Source organism: Oryzias latipes, chromosome 12 (genome assembly GCF_002234675.1).
Source record: "Oryzias latipes chromosome 12, ASM223467v1".
NCBI classification, from domain to species: domain Eukaryota; kingdom Metazoa; phylum Chordata; class Actinopteri; order Beloniformes; family Adrianichthyidae; genus Oryzias; species Oryzias latipes.
The window spans coordinates 18443733-18455730 of NC_019870.2; the positions used below are offsets into that span (position 1 = coordinate 18443733).

Consider the following 11998-nt stretch of genomic DNA (forward strand, 5'->3'; position numbering starts at 1 on the left):
AGATTTGTGTAGCGCGCTTTCAAGTGGTAGGGGTGTGGCCTTCCAACAAGCTTACTCCTGATTGGCAAGAGTGGTTACCGTACAAATGAGGACTTAAGAGTTTTGGACCAATCACGCCTTATGCTACGTTCACACTGGGCTCGGAACGGTGCATTTAAGCCACCACATCAAAAGAAAAGTCTATGTAAACACACGTAAACCCACGTTTTTGGGCTTCCAAAGTTCACTACATACGTTTTTAAGTCCGTCTTCGGGCTCTATGTGAAAACCTTGTGTTCTTTGAACGCTTGCTGAAACTTTTGATTGCTTGAACGTCAGACAGCTGAACTTTGACCAATCAGGGAGTCGGATCTAGTAGTGATGTATGGGTGGCGTTGTTTTCAAAACACAGCAGTGCCAACCGGTTGAAAATTGATCATGAAGGACATATTAATAATTTTGCTTTGTGACCAAACGGAATTCTATGACACCAAGTCTTTCATATGTTGGAATAGAGCTGTGAAAGAAAAAGCCTGGAGCGAGATTCACCAGATTTGTACCACTTCAACATTTAGCACCAAGTCTTCCAATAGTAGGTAAGGCATGCACCTGTATTGGGTAGCGACAGTCCAGTGTGAACACCATATACTAGAAGAATTCATCATGTTCTTGAACATGTCTGGTGTGTACATAGCATCACTGACAATTTTTGGTTCCAACATGGCAATGTCTGTTCTGCAAAAAATGGTGGCTGAGTTGACTTAATTTTGTTGGAAGTAAGCCATTTTTTATGGGTGACATCACACTTGCTTGGTCCTGTTCTCTTATACAGTCAGTGGTTAGTTGTAATACTAAAAGCTGCTGACAGTTTAGATGAGCCATCCAGAGCTCCCACGTTTAGATCCAGTCATCGCTGTCTCGAGTGCTAACTGTTACCTTGGACCCCTAACTATCTATTAGTAGACTACTGTTGATAAACTGGGAAACCTTTAGGATAAAAGCCCACGTACGTGGACAAAAAAGACAGTTTGCTTCTGAGGATTATGCTTGAGAAAGCTATATCTTCACTTATTACTTTTAGCCGAACTGGATCTTAGCAGCAGCAGCAGTTTAAAAAACAAAGGACAAACAAACGTCAGAGATAGATTTCCTTTCTGGTTCTAGAGGAAAAACAGACATTACTCTGTGCTTTTGTTCTTTTTTGTTTTAATGAAGTTGGGATGTGTCACTCAAAGTTACGTCTTTCACTGGCTCTGTAACTGCAAAAATAAGCTTAAACTGTGGTGCTTTTTCTGAAAGATTTTCTCTGTTTTATCCCATTTATGGACAGACAGGAGGACAAGAGTGGAATGGAAAACCTGCTTGATTGAAAATGTGGACGTACTTGTATTACTCAAAAAAAAAAAAACAATGAGTGGCCTAACATTTTCATTCACTGATTTGTCTTTAGGAGAGGGGTTGTTTTAGTTAAACTTTTCTTTTTGGATTTTTGACATAGTGTTGATATTTAACATCCATAGTAATATTTTTGGTACAGGAGTAATCGTTGGAGATGCACACGTGTGAGCACATGGGCTAAAACATACATGTGGTCGTCAACAGAGCAATTCACCTTGTAGGTCACAACATTTCTGCAGTTGTAGTTTTACCTAATTGTCTAAATATTAATGCTTGTAAAAAATAAAATAAAAAGACGATAAACGCCTATAAATTGGATGTAATATTAAGACAATGTATATTTTTATAACAAAAAAATATGATTATGTAGGGACAATCCAAACATTGATTCACTTTATGACCCAAATTTGCTAATAATCATTTTTTTTTTAAATGATGATGTTTAAGAACCAAAGTGATAATTTGCTTTTTTCGTAAATATTGATCATTAAAAGATGTGTATATGTTTTTTTTAAAAGAAATTCTCTGTAACAATTAAAAAAAAATAATGAAAGAACATGGAGCAATTGGATGTTTTCTTGTTTTTCTTCCTCAAATGCTAACACTCTCAACAACAACCATCATTTATTTCATGAGATAACACACATGAGGCTGCTGCTTACCACCAACAACAACAGCTGAATGCTGACTCTGTGTCTGAACTGGCTAAATGACACCTTGGATGAGCGCTGCGTTTCATTGAGGGAAAGTAAACAAGACCTAAATTCTTGTAATTATCTCTGGATCTCATCCTTTACTCATTAACTGTTTGTGTTCCAGTACACAGTCAATGATTGAAGATCTACGTGCATTTATTGATACTACCAACCATACACAGGCCACGGTGTCTGACATGCCTGCTGATTGGAAAGACTGAAGAGAATCTGTGAGATTGTTGTGATAACGGTTCAAGAACCTACTAAGCGCACGTTCTTAAACACACATTTACTGCACTGTTCACACTGGATAAGCAGGGAGGGGCTTCTTCTACACTTTACTAGCGTGTTTACCTGCAGTGTAACCCTTGTGCTATCCTAGGCACTTTAACATTGGGAGTTGGGTCATCTAGACCCACTAGACAGTGCGCTGAACCTTTTTTCTTCAATGATTTGTGAACCTCACTGGTGTCCATGGATTACATGAAATCTTTCCACCTTTATCCACCTTTGTCATGGTAGGGAGAACACGTCAATGTAAGGGTGGGGTCACCTAAGAGAGCACACGGGTTAAAGAGGAGACCTCATGAATTTTGCTCCAGGCTTTTTCTTTCGTAGCGCTATTCCAACATGTGAAAAATTTTGTGTCATATTTGCGTCTAGACTCAAACCACAATTACTAATTTCTCCTCCGTGATCAATTTTCAAATGGTTTGCACTTCCATGAATTGAAAAGGACGCCACCCATACATCACTACCAAATCAGAGTCCCTGATTGGTTAAAGTTTTACGTTTAACACACATTCAATGTCTGCGGGTTTTGTACGTAGAGCCTGAAAACATTCGTAGAAACTTGGAAAAATATGTGCGCAGGCAAAATTTCCGAACACAGAAACCCGAAACATGAATTTTGGGCTGCTACATTCAAAACTTAAAAGTCTAAGTATGCGTGTACTTAGACTTTTAACAAGCGTTTCCGAGGGGGTGTGGACATAGCTTAGGGGTCATGGGGCTGCTGGAGCCAATCCAGCCACTGTTGGCCAAAGGCGGGTTAGACTCCAAACAGGTTCTAAAAACGTATGTAGCGACGCCTGAACACACCAGCTTTGAACATGGGAGTTCAAAACGTGCGTTTACATCGACTTTTCATTGGAAGTTTCTCTGCGTTGCCGAGGGCGATGTGAACATAGCTTTATCTTTAACTGAACTTCACTACCAGTTACATGGACAGAGACAAAAGGTTTGACCCATGAATGCTCTGTTTATCAATTTGCAGCTACTATAATAAAGCACAAACATAAGGAATTTAATCTGGACACTACAACATTATGCCTGGTTGGTTGTTTAGAAAAAAATGTCAAAGGTGCAGCAGTATAATTGGCAGCAATATAGCTTCTCATTGAACTTGCACCAAAAAATGTTGGATAATCTCTTTTTTCCTGTTATGCTGTTTTATTTTTCCCCCAGTAAATATATAGTTTTAGGTCACACAAGCTATGCTTTTTATTTATCTAACAAGAATATTTTTTGTAGTACCCAGACGTTCTATTCCATATTTTTTTATCTCCTTCTTTATAATCTTCTTTTCATTTGATCTAAACATGGATGACGGATGTACTTGATCTAACAACATCCAAAACCCTTTGGCAGTCATGCTATTATTTTAAATTTTGTAAATAAAATAAATCTATTTCATTTGATTTTATAGCTCGATGTTGCAATACAGCCCCCCTTTGTTTAAGAAGTTAACAACAGAAAAGGCTCTCTGAAACTTCGACGGGAAATATTAAGAGAAAAGTCACATTGGCTTTTTTATTTTACTAGTTTCAAATTTTATTAACATTCAACTAAAGGCTAACATAAAATAGAAAAACACAGACTGCAAAGACATCCCTGCTTTCTTTATTCATTCATATTAAGAAAAATAGATTTTCACAGAGGCACTGAAAATAGTACATCTCATGAACAACTTACAGATAAAAAAAAAACGTTTGGAACACGACGGCTGACTATAAAAACAATCATTATGAGAGACAAACCAGGCAATTTATAAAAAACAATAAAGTTCCTTCTCCCTGTACGACAGAAAGTGCTTTCAGTGGATTCAGTCACATAAAGAAACGTTTTTTTCAAAGATATTTACAACTGATTCTGTAGTCCAGACTGACTAAATAAAAAAGTGTGAAATAGAATTTGCCTAAAATTTCAAAAAAATAATGCATTTATAAGAAATGAAATGCACCCAATAATCATTCAGAGATAATATTGAAGAAGCAGATCCTCACAGGTCACTTCATGGTTTTTAGTTCACATGCGGATCTTTTCTAATGAGTACAACTGAAATCCCGCAGAGTATAAATGCTTCAGCTTTTTCACAGTTATATTTCCTCTACACAAACACCGAAATGTGACATCAGGTTTTAATAAATACAGTTTAAACAAATATACAACTAGAGTCCCATATGGCAAAAGAACAAAACACACTGATTGAATATTTCTATTTCCATGACATTTAAATACAGCTGGACTAAAAAACCTTGAAGATTCATTTTATTTAAGTGCTTTTTTATCTTTTATTATGACTATAATTATATTTAGTAAATTTGAATTCATTCGATTCTCAAAGGTCATTTTGTTTTATAATTCTGGTTCTGTGTAGACTTATGTAGCAATGTTTTAGTAAAACAAAATAAAAGTCTGAATTTCATTAAAGACCCACTCCTGTGTGTTCTTGGTGTTTTTAATGTGTTCTTGGGGTGTTTTCTGATAATGGAGGACATATATGAAGAAAATAAAGCTCAAAATTGCATTTCTTGCCTCTCCCACAATTCTGGGGCAAATTTCTGATGGACTCCTGTCACTCTGTGGAAACTGTCTTAGAAAATGACACGGGTTTGTAGACTTTTGTCTAAAAATGACACTTTTTTTTTTTTTATATCTGGAAAGATAGTGAAAATAGATCAAACGATGATTGGAGTGGGACTTTAAAGAAAACAAAATAAATGCAGACGTTAAGGAGATAAACCCCAAAGCTTCTGCTGTTTAAGGTCTTCTAATGACAAAAAAAAAAATTGTTCAATTATGAGACTACCATTATTGTTACTTGGCTTGAAAAGTCACCTGATTGAGCTTTAAACAAAAAACAAAAGAAAATGCATAAAACTGGCCCGAAAAGAAAAAAAACGGACATCTTTGCACCCAAAATGCAACTTTTCGACAGCAGTGGGCATTGATTTGTTCTGGAGTCAAAAAAGTCAGCATCAATATTAGAGCTAACTTACTCAAAAGTAGATGTCAGAGTTCACACTGGCTAACCGTTAGAATAGTATGTTTACTGATATTGTAATACTCCCTAGACAAGGAAGTTTAGACACATTTAGACAAATAAATAATCATTCCAAAGTCATGCATTGATCAAACGCTCATCAGTTCCTGGTTTCTAACCAAAGCCTTCCTCTAATGTGCTTCTACACTACAGTGTCACGTCTTTTTCAAACGGTATAGTCGCTGCAGCTGAGCTGTACTTTAGAATCCATGAGGATTTTCAGGTGTGCTTTAGCTCTTCCTGCTCCAGGTGGGACAGGGCTGGCTGTGCCTGAAGTGCATGATGTGCACGGCGGTTTGATGCCACCAGTAGAACATGAACACCACCAGGATGTGCCACAGCTGATGGCTGGCTCCAAGGTAGTTCACCTGACCTGCAGCGGAGGAAAAGGACCATGCGTTTTCTGAAAACAATTAAAAAAAAAAAAAGGAACTGCAACCAAACAAAACTGGTTCCTGTTGATAAATGAATTGGTTACTTCTGAGCTCAACAGTATGCATATGCTTGGAGACATAGAAAGATCTGAAACAAACATTTTCATCATCAAAATAAGTATCAGAATATTTTCTGAAATTACCAGAAGAAAGTATGAAAAGAGATCACACTGCTTTGGAACTGAAACCAAAACTGAACTCAAAAACCTGCATGAAACAGAATGTCCAATGGAAAAACACCAACAAAGGGCTTCATTACAAGCATTAGCATCCTTTGTGTCAAAGCTGACACAAAGTACTGAAAGCTGTAGTTCCTTAAATGGCCACTAAAGAGTGGCTTCAAATCAAATATGTGGGAATAACCTGATTTCACAAACACTTTGGATGTTTATTGCTTCGTTTTCTCATGGAGGGGGTTCCTTCTGATTTTTTTTTTATTGTTGTTTATTGTTAGTTAAGTGGATTTTTTTTCCTGTTTCTTTGATTGGCAGGTAGGAGGACGGAACAAAATTTACTTCATTTTATCCCAGCATTTTTACCCAATTTTCTAAGGCTGCTCAGTTCGGCAGTGTCACTTTATTTGTGTCTAGTTTATTAATATTACAAATGTAAATTAAATCACACATTGATTGAACAGACTATCATATGTTTAAACAGCACCAAAGTCAGAGAAGAAAACTAATATTTCCTGAAGATCTCCCTGGTGTCCATCATCTGGCCTCGTGTCTACAGATGAACATTCTTAAAGCTCCACGCTGAAAATGAAGTAGAATGTAGACTTTTGATTCATCATTTGATTGTTTTCAGCAAGTCACAAAAGATCAAATGTATCTTTGAACGGTCCACCACATTATTTAGATCAGTGGTCTCCAACCCCGGGCCGCGGACAGGTACCGGTCCGTGGGTCATTTGGTACCGGGCCGCACAGAAAGAATAACTAACTTGCATTACTTCCGTTTTATTTACTGACAGATGTTTTCCTTTGAAAAACTGCCAGATTCTCTGTTACATCCGTCTGTGTGATTCTTGACGCAGGCCAAGGTGCTCTTCTCAGTCATGTGTTAAGTTACAGCTTAAGTAAAACCCAGGAGCTAGAAAATGAGTAAAGAGAATTGTCAAGAGGAAAACGCCAAGCCAGGAGACAGAACTTCCAAAAAAAGAAAGCTACATTTAATAGACCGTACTTCTTTTTTGGACAGTGAGTGTGGGAAGGGGAGAGGATGATGACACCTGTGCGATGTACAATGTCATGTGTGTCAAAATAAAAGCACAGGGATAGTCTTGTTGCGTCTCTGTTCGGTCTTCATTGTAGTATTACTACAATAATCAGCCGCCTTAATCTCAAAAAGCAGTGCGTGAAAACTTTGTATGACGTCATACCGGTCTGTGGCGCTAAAAAGGTTGGGGACCACTGATTTAGATGGAGAAACACCTCCCTCTAGTGGTAATCCAAAGAAGTACAGGGAAAAGTTACAAGCTTGCATTGTCCATTCTTAATTTCACTTTAAAAAGCTTACAAAGATCTAATAAACCCTTGTGCTATCTTAGATGACCCCACCTTTACTTTGACGTGTTCTCCTTACCATGACAAAGGTGGACAAAGGTGGAAAGATTTCATGTAATCCATGGACACCAGTGAAGATCACAAATCATTGAAGAAAATGGGTTCAGAGTACTGTCTAGTGGGTCTAGATGACCCAACTCCTAATGTTAAAGTGCCTAGGATAGAACAAGGGTTACAGGCTGCTTTGGGTCTTCACATAAACCTGCTGCGAGTTTACGTTATTCAAAAATCTTGCTATAATTACATTAAAACCTCTTTAGATTTTATTAAATGATGGAAGTTGATGCTGGACTTTACATCCCTGCATTTATAAAGTGATTTCACTGACTTCTCATTGGATGCTAAAGCTAATTTTAAACATTTTTCCTAATTAATAAATAAAACTGGTCCTTTAAAGTTTAGGTTCAATGAAATTCCTCTTTTTATTTGAAAGACTGAACTATTTTCTTTTTTACTTTTTAACTTCAAACTTCCAGAGAAGAAGAAAGAAAAGAAAAGAAATCTCACCGGGGAAATAGCGCTCAGGGATTTTGGTGATGTAGAAGAGGAAGGCAGATCCTGCAATCAAGTACATGACGATCACTCGAGGGAAAAAAAGCTGCAAAGAGAGAAAAGCCGTGAGAATTGGAGTGTTATATTAAATACCTAAGTGTGGGATCCATTACCTAAAAAAAGCTGCTCACGTATGCGTTAGGGTTTTTAGACCTGACCTGCACGATATCTGATGTGAGTCCTCCATTGAGCCAGACCCAGTGCAATGCAGGAATCACACCAATGCCCGCTACACAGGAGAAGATTGTCATCCGTATCACCTTCCAGTCGTTGCTGAGGTAACTGGGATGGACCTGAGCGCAGAAGACGGCCAGGATCATGGAGAGCACAGTGAGCAGATAGACCTGCCGCCAAAACTGAAAGAAAAACCCACCAGAGCCATGTCAAACATCTGGTTCATTAGGAGTTAGTTACCGACCGTTTGAACTTACTGCGTTACAGTAGAAAGCATAGAAGATCCCGGGGACGTAACACCCCAGGATTCCCACAGAAATGCCCGCGTAGTCCAACGCCAGCCAGCGCATGCAGGTCTTCTCTGAGCGGTGACAGGAGAACAGGTGATAACCCACCGAGCAGAGCATGCAGACCTGGAACAAAAGCAGAAAATCATGCATCACGACATTTAGTCACACATTGAGAGGAAAGATCCACAATACCTGCACAGAACTGCACAAAGGTTCTGAGCTACACCTCAGTCATGTGTTCCTGCTCAAACTGGTTGTGGTTTTGAGCAAGAGCCCTCTGGGAATCCTTATAACTTATGAAAAACTTGTATTTATATATTTGCTTTCTGGCTCTTTAGAGGATTATATAAAAACAGAGGTGTAACCCGAGACCTTGCCCTGTGCTGCATCCTGCAGCTACACAACTAAAACTGTAATCGTTAGATCGCCAGTTGCTATAAAACTCACAATATAAAACCACAAAGCTATATCCAATCATATGCATCTATTCCATTGCTGTGGCAACACTTCATCCCCGTCATACCCAACTCTTGTACACCTGAGTAGGTGGAGCAAGTTAGGCCTGCAGCTGAAAAAAAACATGCAATGCAAAGAAATTTTTGTTTTTCAAAAAAAGCCATAGATGTCAATATGACCCCCCCCATTCCCAGGAAGCATCTGCACCTGGAAGCAGAACAGTCCGATGGCGTAGATGACGTAGTCCTCCCTGTTGGCTCTGGAGGCCGGCAGCAGGGATGACAGGTCGTTGACCCCCATGAAGAAGAAGAGAAGGAAACCCAGGAGGTGGCTCCAGATGTTCACCGTCTCATTAGAAAGAATGAATATACTGCCACATAAAAACAAAAAGTGTCAACCATTAAAAAACACAATGTGTACACAATGAGTCTCCTTGGTAGAGTTGGAATTCTCTCACTACTCGTATTTAGGAAACTATACATGTGAAGGGCGTTTGCCATTTATCTGGGTTTCTGAATTCCAAAATCTAGTGCCCCAGAAAATTCCCAAGCCTGTGCGAAAGACTACCGTACATCGATTGATTAAAAAATATAGACCACAATGCATTGCGTTTGAATGATTTGTCATTTAAAAAGATTATCTAAATTTATTCCATAAAATTAATCAATTTTTTTATCATCAGAAAAGTTAAAAAATAAATAGTTTTCGTAAAATGTTTATATTTATTTGTTGTTTTTTATAATTCGGAAAATGGGTGACGTCATATTCGAGCTTTAAAAAACAAACAAAAAAAGTAGTGAGCATGTGTCTGAATAATATTAAAGAGGGTGAAAGTTGGTAAATAATATTTAAAACGTATTGCCAGAAATACATACTTATAAATTGGGAAATAGTGACAGATACACGCAGTAGCGGTTTTAGGCACGGGCCATACGGGCGATCGCCCGGGGCGGAAAAATGACAGAGGGGCGGCGCCAGCGGCTCAGCTCTTGTAAAATACTTTATGCATCACTATTGGTTTACTTATATCACAGAGTTTGTAACAGCCTGAAACCTGGCGGCGCCCCCGCCCCGCAGCTGCGCTCCCTGCTGTCTTTGAGAAGTAGACGCAAAATGTGTGTGAGAAGGAGAAGGGAGGGGGCGCGGGGTGAAGAAGGAGAAGGGAGGGGGCGCGGGGTGAAGGGTGCAGGCTGAGCTGAGCACGGAGCACAAAACGCATGCGCAAACCTGGCTGGATCTTCTTCCAGGGGGGCAACGGTCGCGGGCCGCGGCTCAGTGCTTGATGAAAAAATAAAAATAAAAATTGCGCCGCCATGTAGCGAATTGGCGCCCCTGGGTGCAGCTGCACGCGCTCCTGCTGGAAATGTTTGACGAACGGGAGGGGGGGGGGGTGCGGGTATAAAAAAAGTATAAAAAAATCATGCTTTTTTGGTTATTTCAAATAAAAAATGGGGAAACAAAAAAAAATTCTTCACTTAGATGACAGTTGGTTTAGTCGACAGACTTGATACCTATGTCAGGACATTTATGCTAAATGCAAAAACATCTGAAATATGGAGAAAAAAGGTCAAAGCTGGTGCCCAATTTAGAAAGAAAAGAGAAGAAGAGGAGAAAAGAGACAAAGAATAGGGTATTATCGCATAGCTAGATGCACGTTTTCTAAATTCGAATGCTACCTGCCCTACAACAACAACAACGTTGCAGAGGAAAAATCTCTTGTTTGGTCTATCATGACCAAAACTGAAGTAGGCCCAAATATTGCAAATAACGTCATTTTTAAGATATTTATTCTTAAATGTTTGCTCTGCCTTAACTTGTCACATTAGTTATTATTCGTGTGTCTGTCTGCTCTGCTGTAACACAAAGTTTTTGTTGTGTTTTATTGTTGTATATTAGTTCATAATGTTAAATAAGCTGTGATGGTAGCATGCTGCTGCTGCTGCTGCTGCTGCTGCTGCTGCTGCTGCTGCTGCTGCTGCTGCTGCTGCTGCTGCTGCTGCTGCTGCTGCTGCTGCTGCTGCTGCTGCTGCTGCTGCTGCTGCTGCTGCTGCTGCTGCTGCTGCTGCTGCTGCTGCTGCTGCTGCTGCTGCTGCTGCTAGCTTTTCAAAACTCCAGTTGATCAAGTCATACCTGAGATCACCAATGTCTCAGGAGCAACTCACTAACCTGCTGTTGTTAGTATCAATCATTCAGGGGGGGAGCAGATTTCATATGATGACGTTATTGACAAGCTTGCATCAGGAAGGCCACAAAGGTTAGGTTTTAGTTAGTGTTTTCTCTTCTTAGTGCTGCAGTTACATTTATTCTAGTGTATTATTAGTGTGATTTGTAGTTTATAATATTTATTTCAGATTGTTTGAGTTTATTAAATATTTCCTAACTGTATTTTCAGTTACAATAAATGGACAAAGTGACTCTATGGGGGGGGTGGGGTGGGGGGGGGGGCGCTAGAGGAGGGCCTCGCCCGGGGAGTAATTCAGGGTAGAACCGCCACTGGATACACGGATTCTTCCAATTTGTTTCAATTGATGATATGCGAGTGCGCGTTCAAAGCGCGCGGATGAACGCATCTGCATCCGCGTAAACAAATAATCCCACTTAATTGTAATTGACTACCCACCATGGTCTCTGCAGCCCCGAATTATTGATCTAAGAGTTTTTCTTAAACCTAAACAGATTCATTAAAAAAACAAAGCATTAAAAGGTTTAACATGTATGTGTATTTCAGCGGGAGAAACAAAAACAGAGGTGTGGAAACGTCACTCAAAATGCGTGAGTTAGCAGCTCTGCATTTGGATTTGCGTTTAAATCCGGGCCACTAGATAATCCTGCACTATGTAGTCTTTTATGAGTTATGTGGGAATTCGGACATTGTTCCTACCTTTTCAGGCAGAGCTTGGAGGGCAGGTGAGCCCTGTAGCCGTCTGTGATGTAGGGGTTTTCTCTGAGGAACAGGGGGGCCTGCTCGTACGTGTACAGCCGGATCCTTTGCGGCAACAGCACCGGCCAGTGCTGGTAGCTGCCCAGCTCTATGTAGTGAGCAGTTTTTAGCAGCTTCTGGGGCATCTTCAGCCGCATCTTGATAGAGGCACCGCTGATTATGACGAGGACGGCTGAGGACCTGCAGGCTG

The 11998-nt window shown here is 39.7% G+C and overlaps 1 protein-coding gene across 2 annotated transcripts; it reads right to left on the reverse strand.

The window, feature by feature from the left end:
* Positions 1 to 3952: 3952 nt before the first annotated feature.
* Positions 3953 to 11969, reverse strand: LOC101166647 (progestin and adipoQ receptor family member 3). Of its 2 annotated transcripts, none has more exons than XM_020707802.2 (6): positions 11749 to 11969; positions 9075 to 9237; positions 8379 to 8534; positions 8106 to 8303; positions 7903 to 7993; positions 3953 to 5770 (listed from the first exon to the last, which is right to left on the reverse strand). In XM_020707802.2, the coding sequence occupies exons 1-6, from the start codon at positions 11943 to 11945 to the stop codon at positions 5628 to 5630; spliced, it is 948 nt and encodes a 315-aa protein (XP_020563461.1). In that variant the 5' UTR covers positions 11946 to 11969; the 3' UTR covers positions 3953 to 5627. The 2 variants fall into 2 exon arrangements, 1 of the variants encoding a protein (XP_020563461.1); XR_002291367.1 differs by having other exon boundaries at positions 5631 to 5770; positions 8061 to 8303.
* Between the last annotated feature and the right edge of the window lie 29 nt (positions 11970 to 11998).

What these genes read in the sequence shown, in the direction of transcription:
- LOC101166647 (XM_020707802.2), bottom strand. Translation starts at nt 11,945, where the DNA reads ATGCGGCTGAAGATGCCCCAGAAGCTGCTAAAAACTGCTCACTACATA. An exon ending in TCCAAGCTCTGCCTGAAAAG is followed by an intron (nt 9,238 to 11,748) that starts GTAGGAACAATG and finishes TTTATGTGGCAG; the next exon opens with TATATTCATTCTTTCTAATG. An exon ending in ATGCTTTCTACTGTAACGCA is followed by an intron (nt 8,304 to 8,378) that starts GTAAGTTCAAAC and finishes TTTTTCTTTCAG; the next exon opens with TTTTGGCGGCAGGTCTATCT.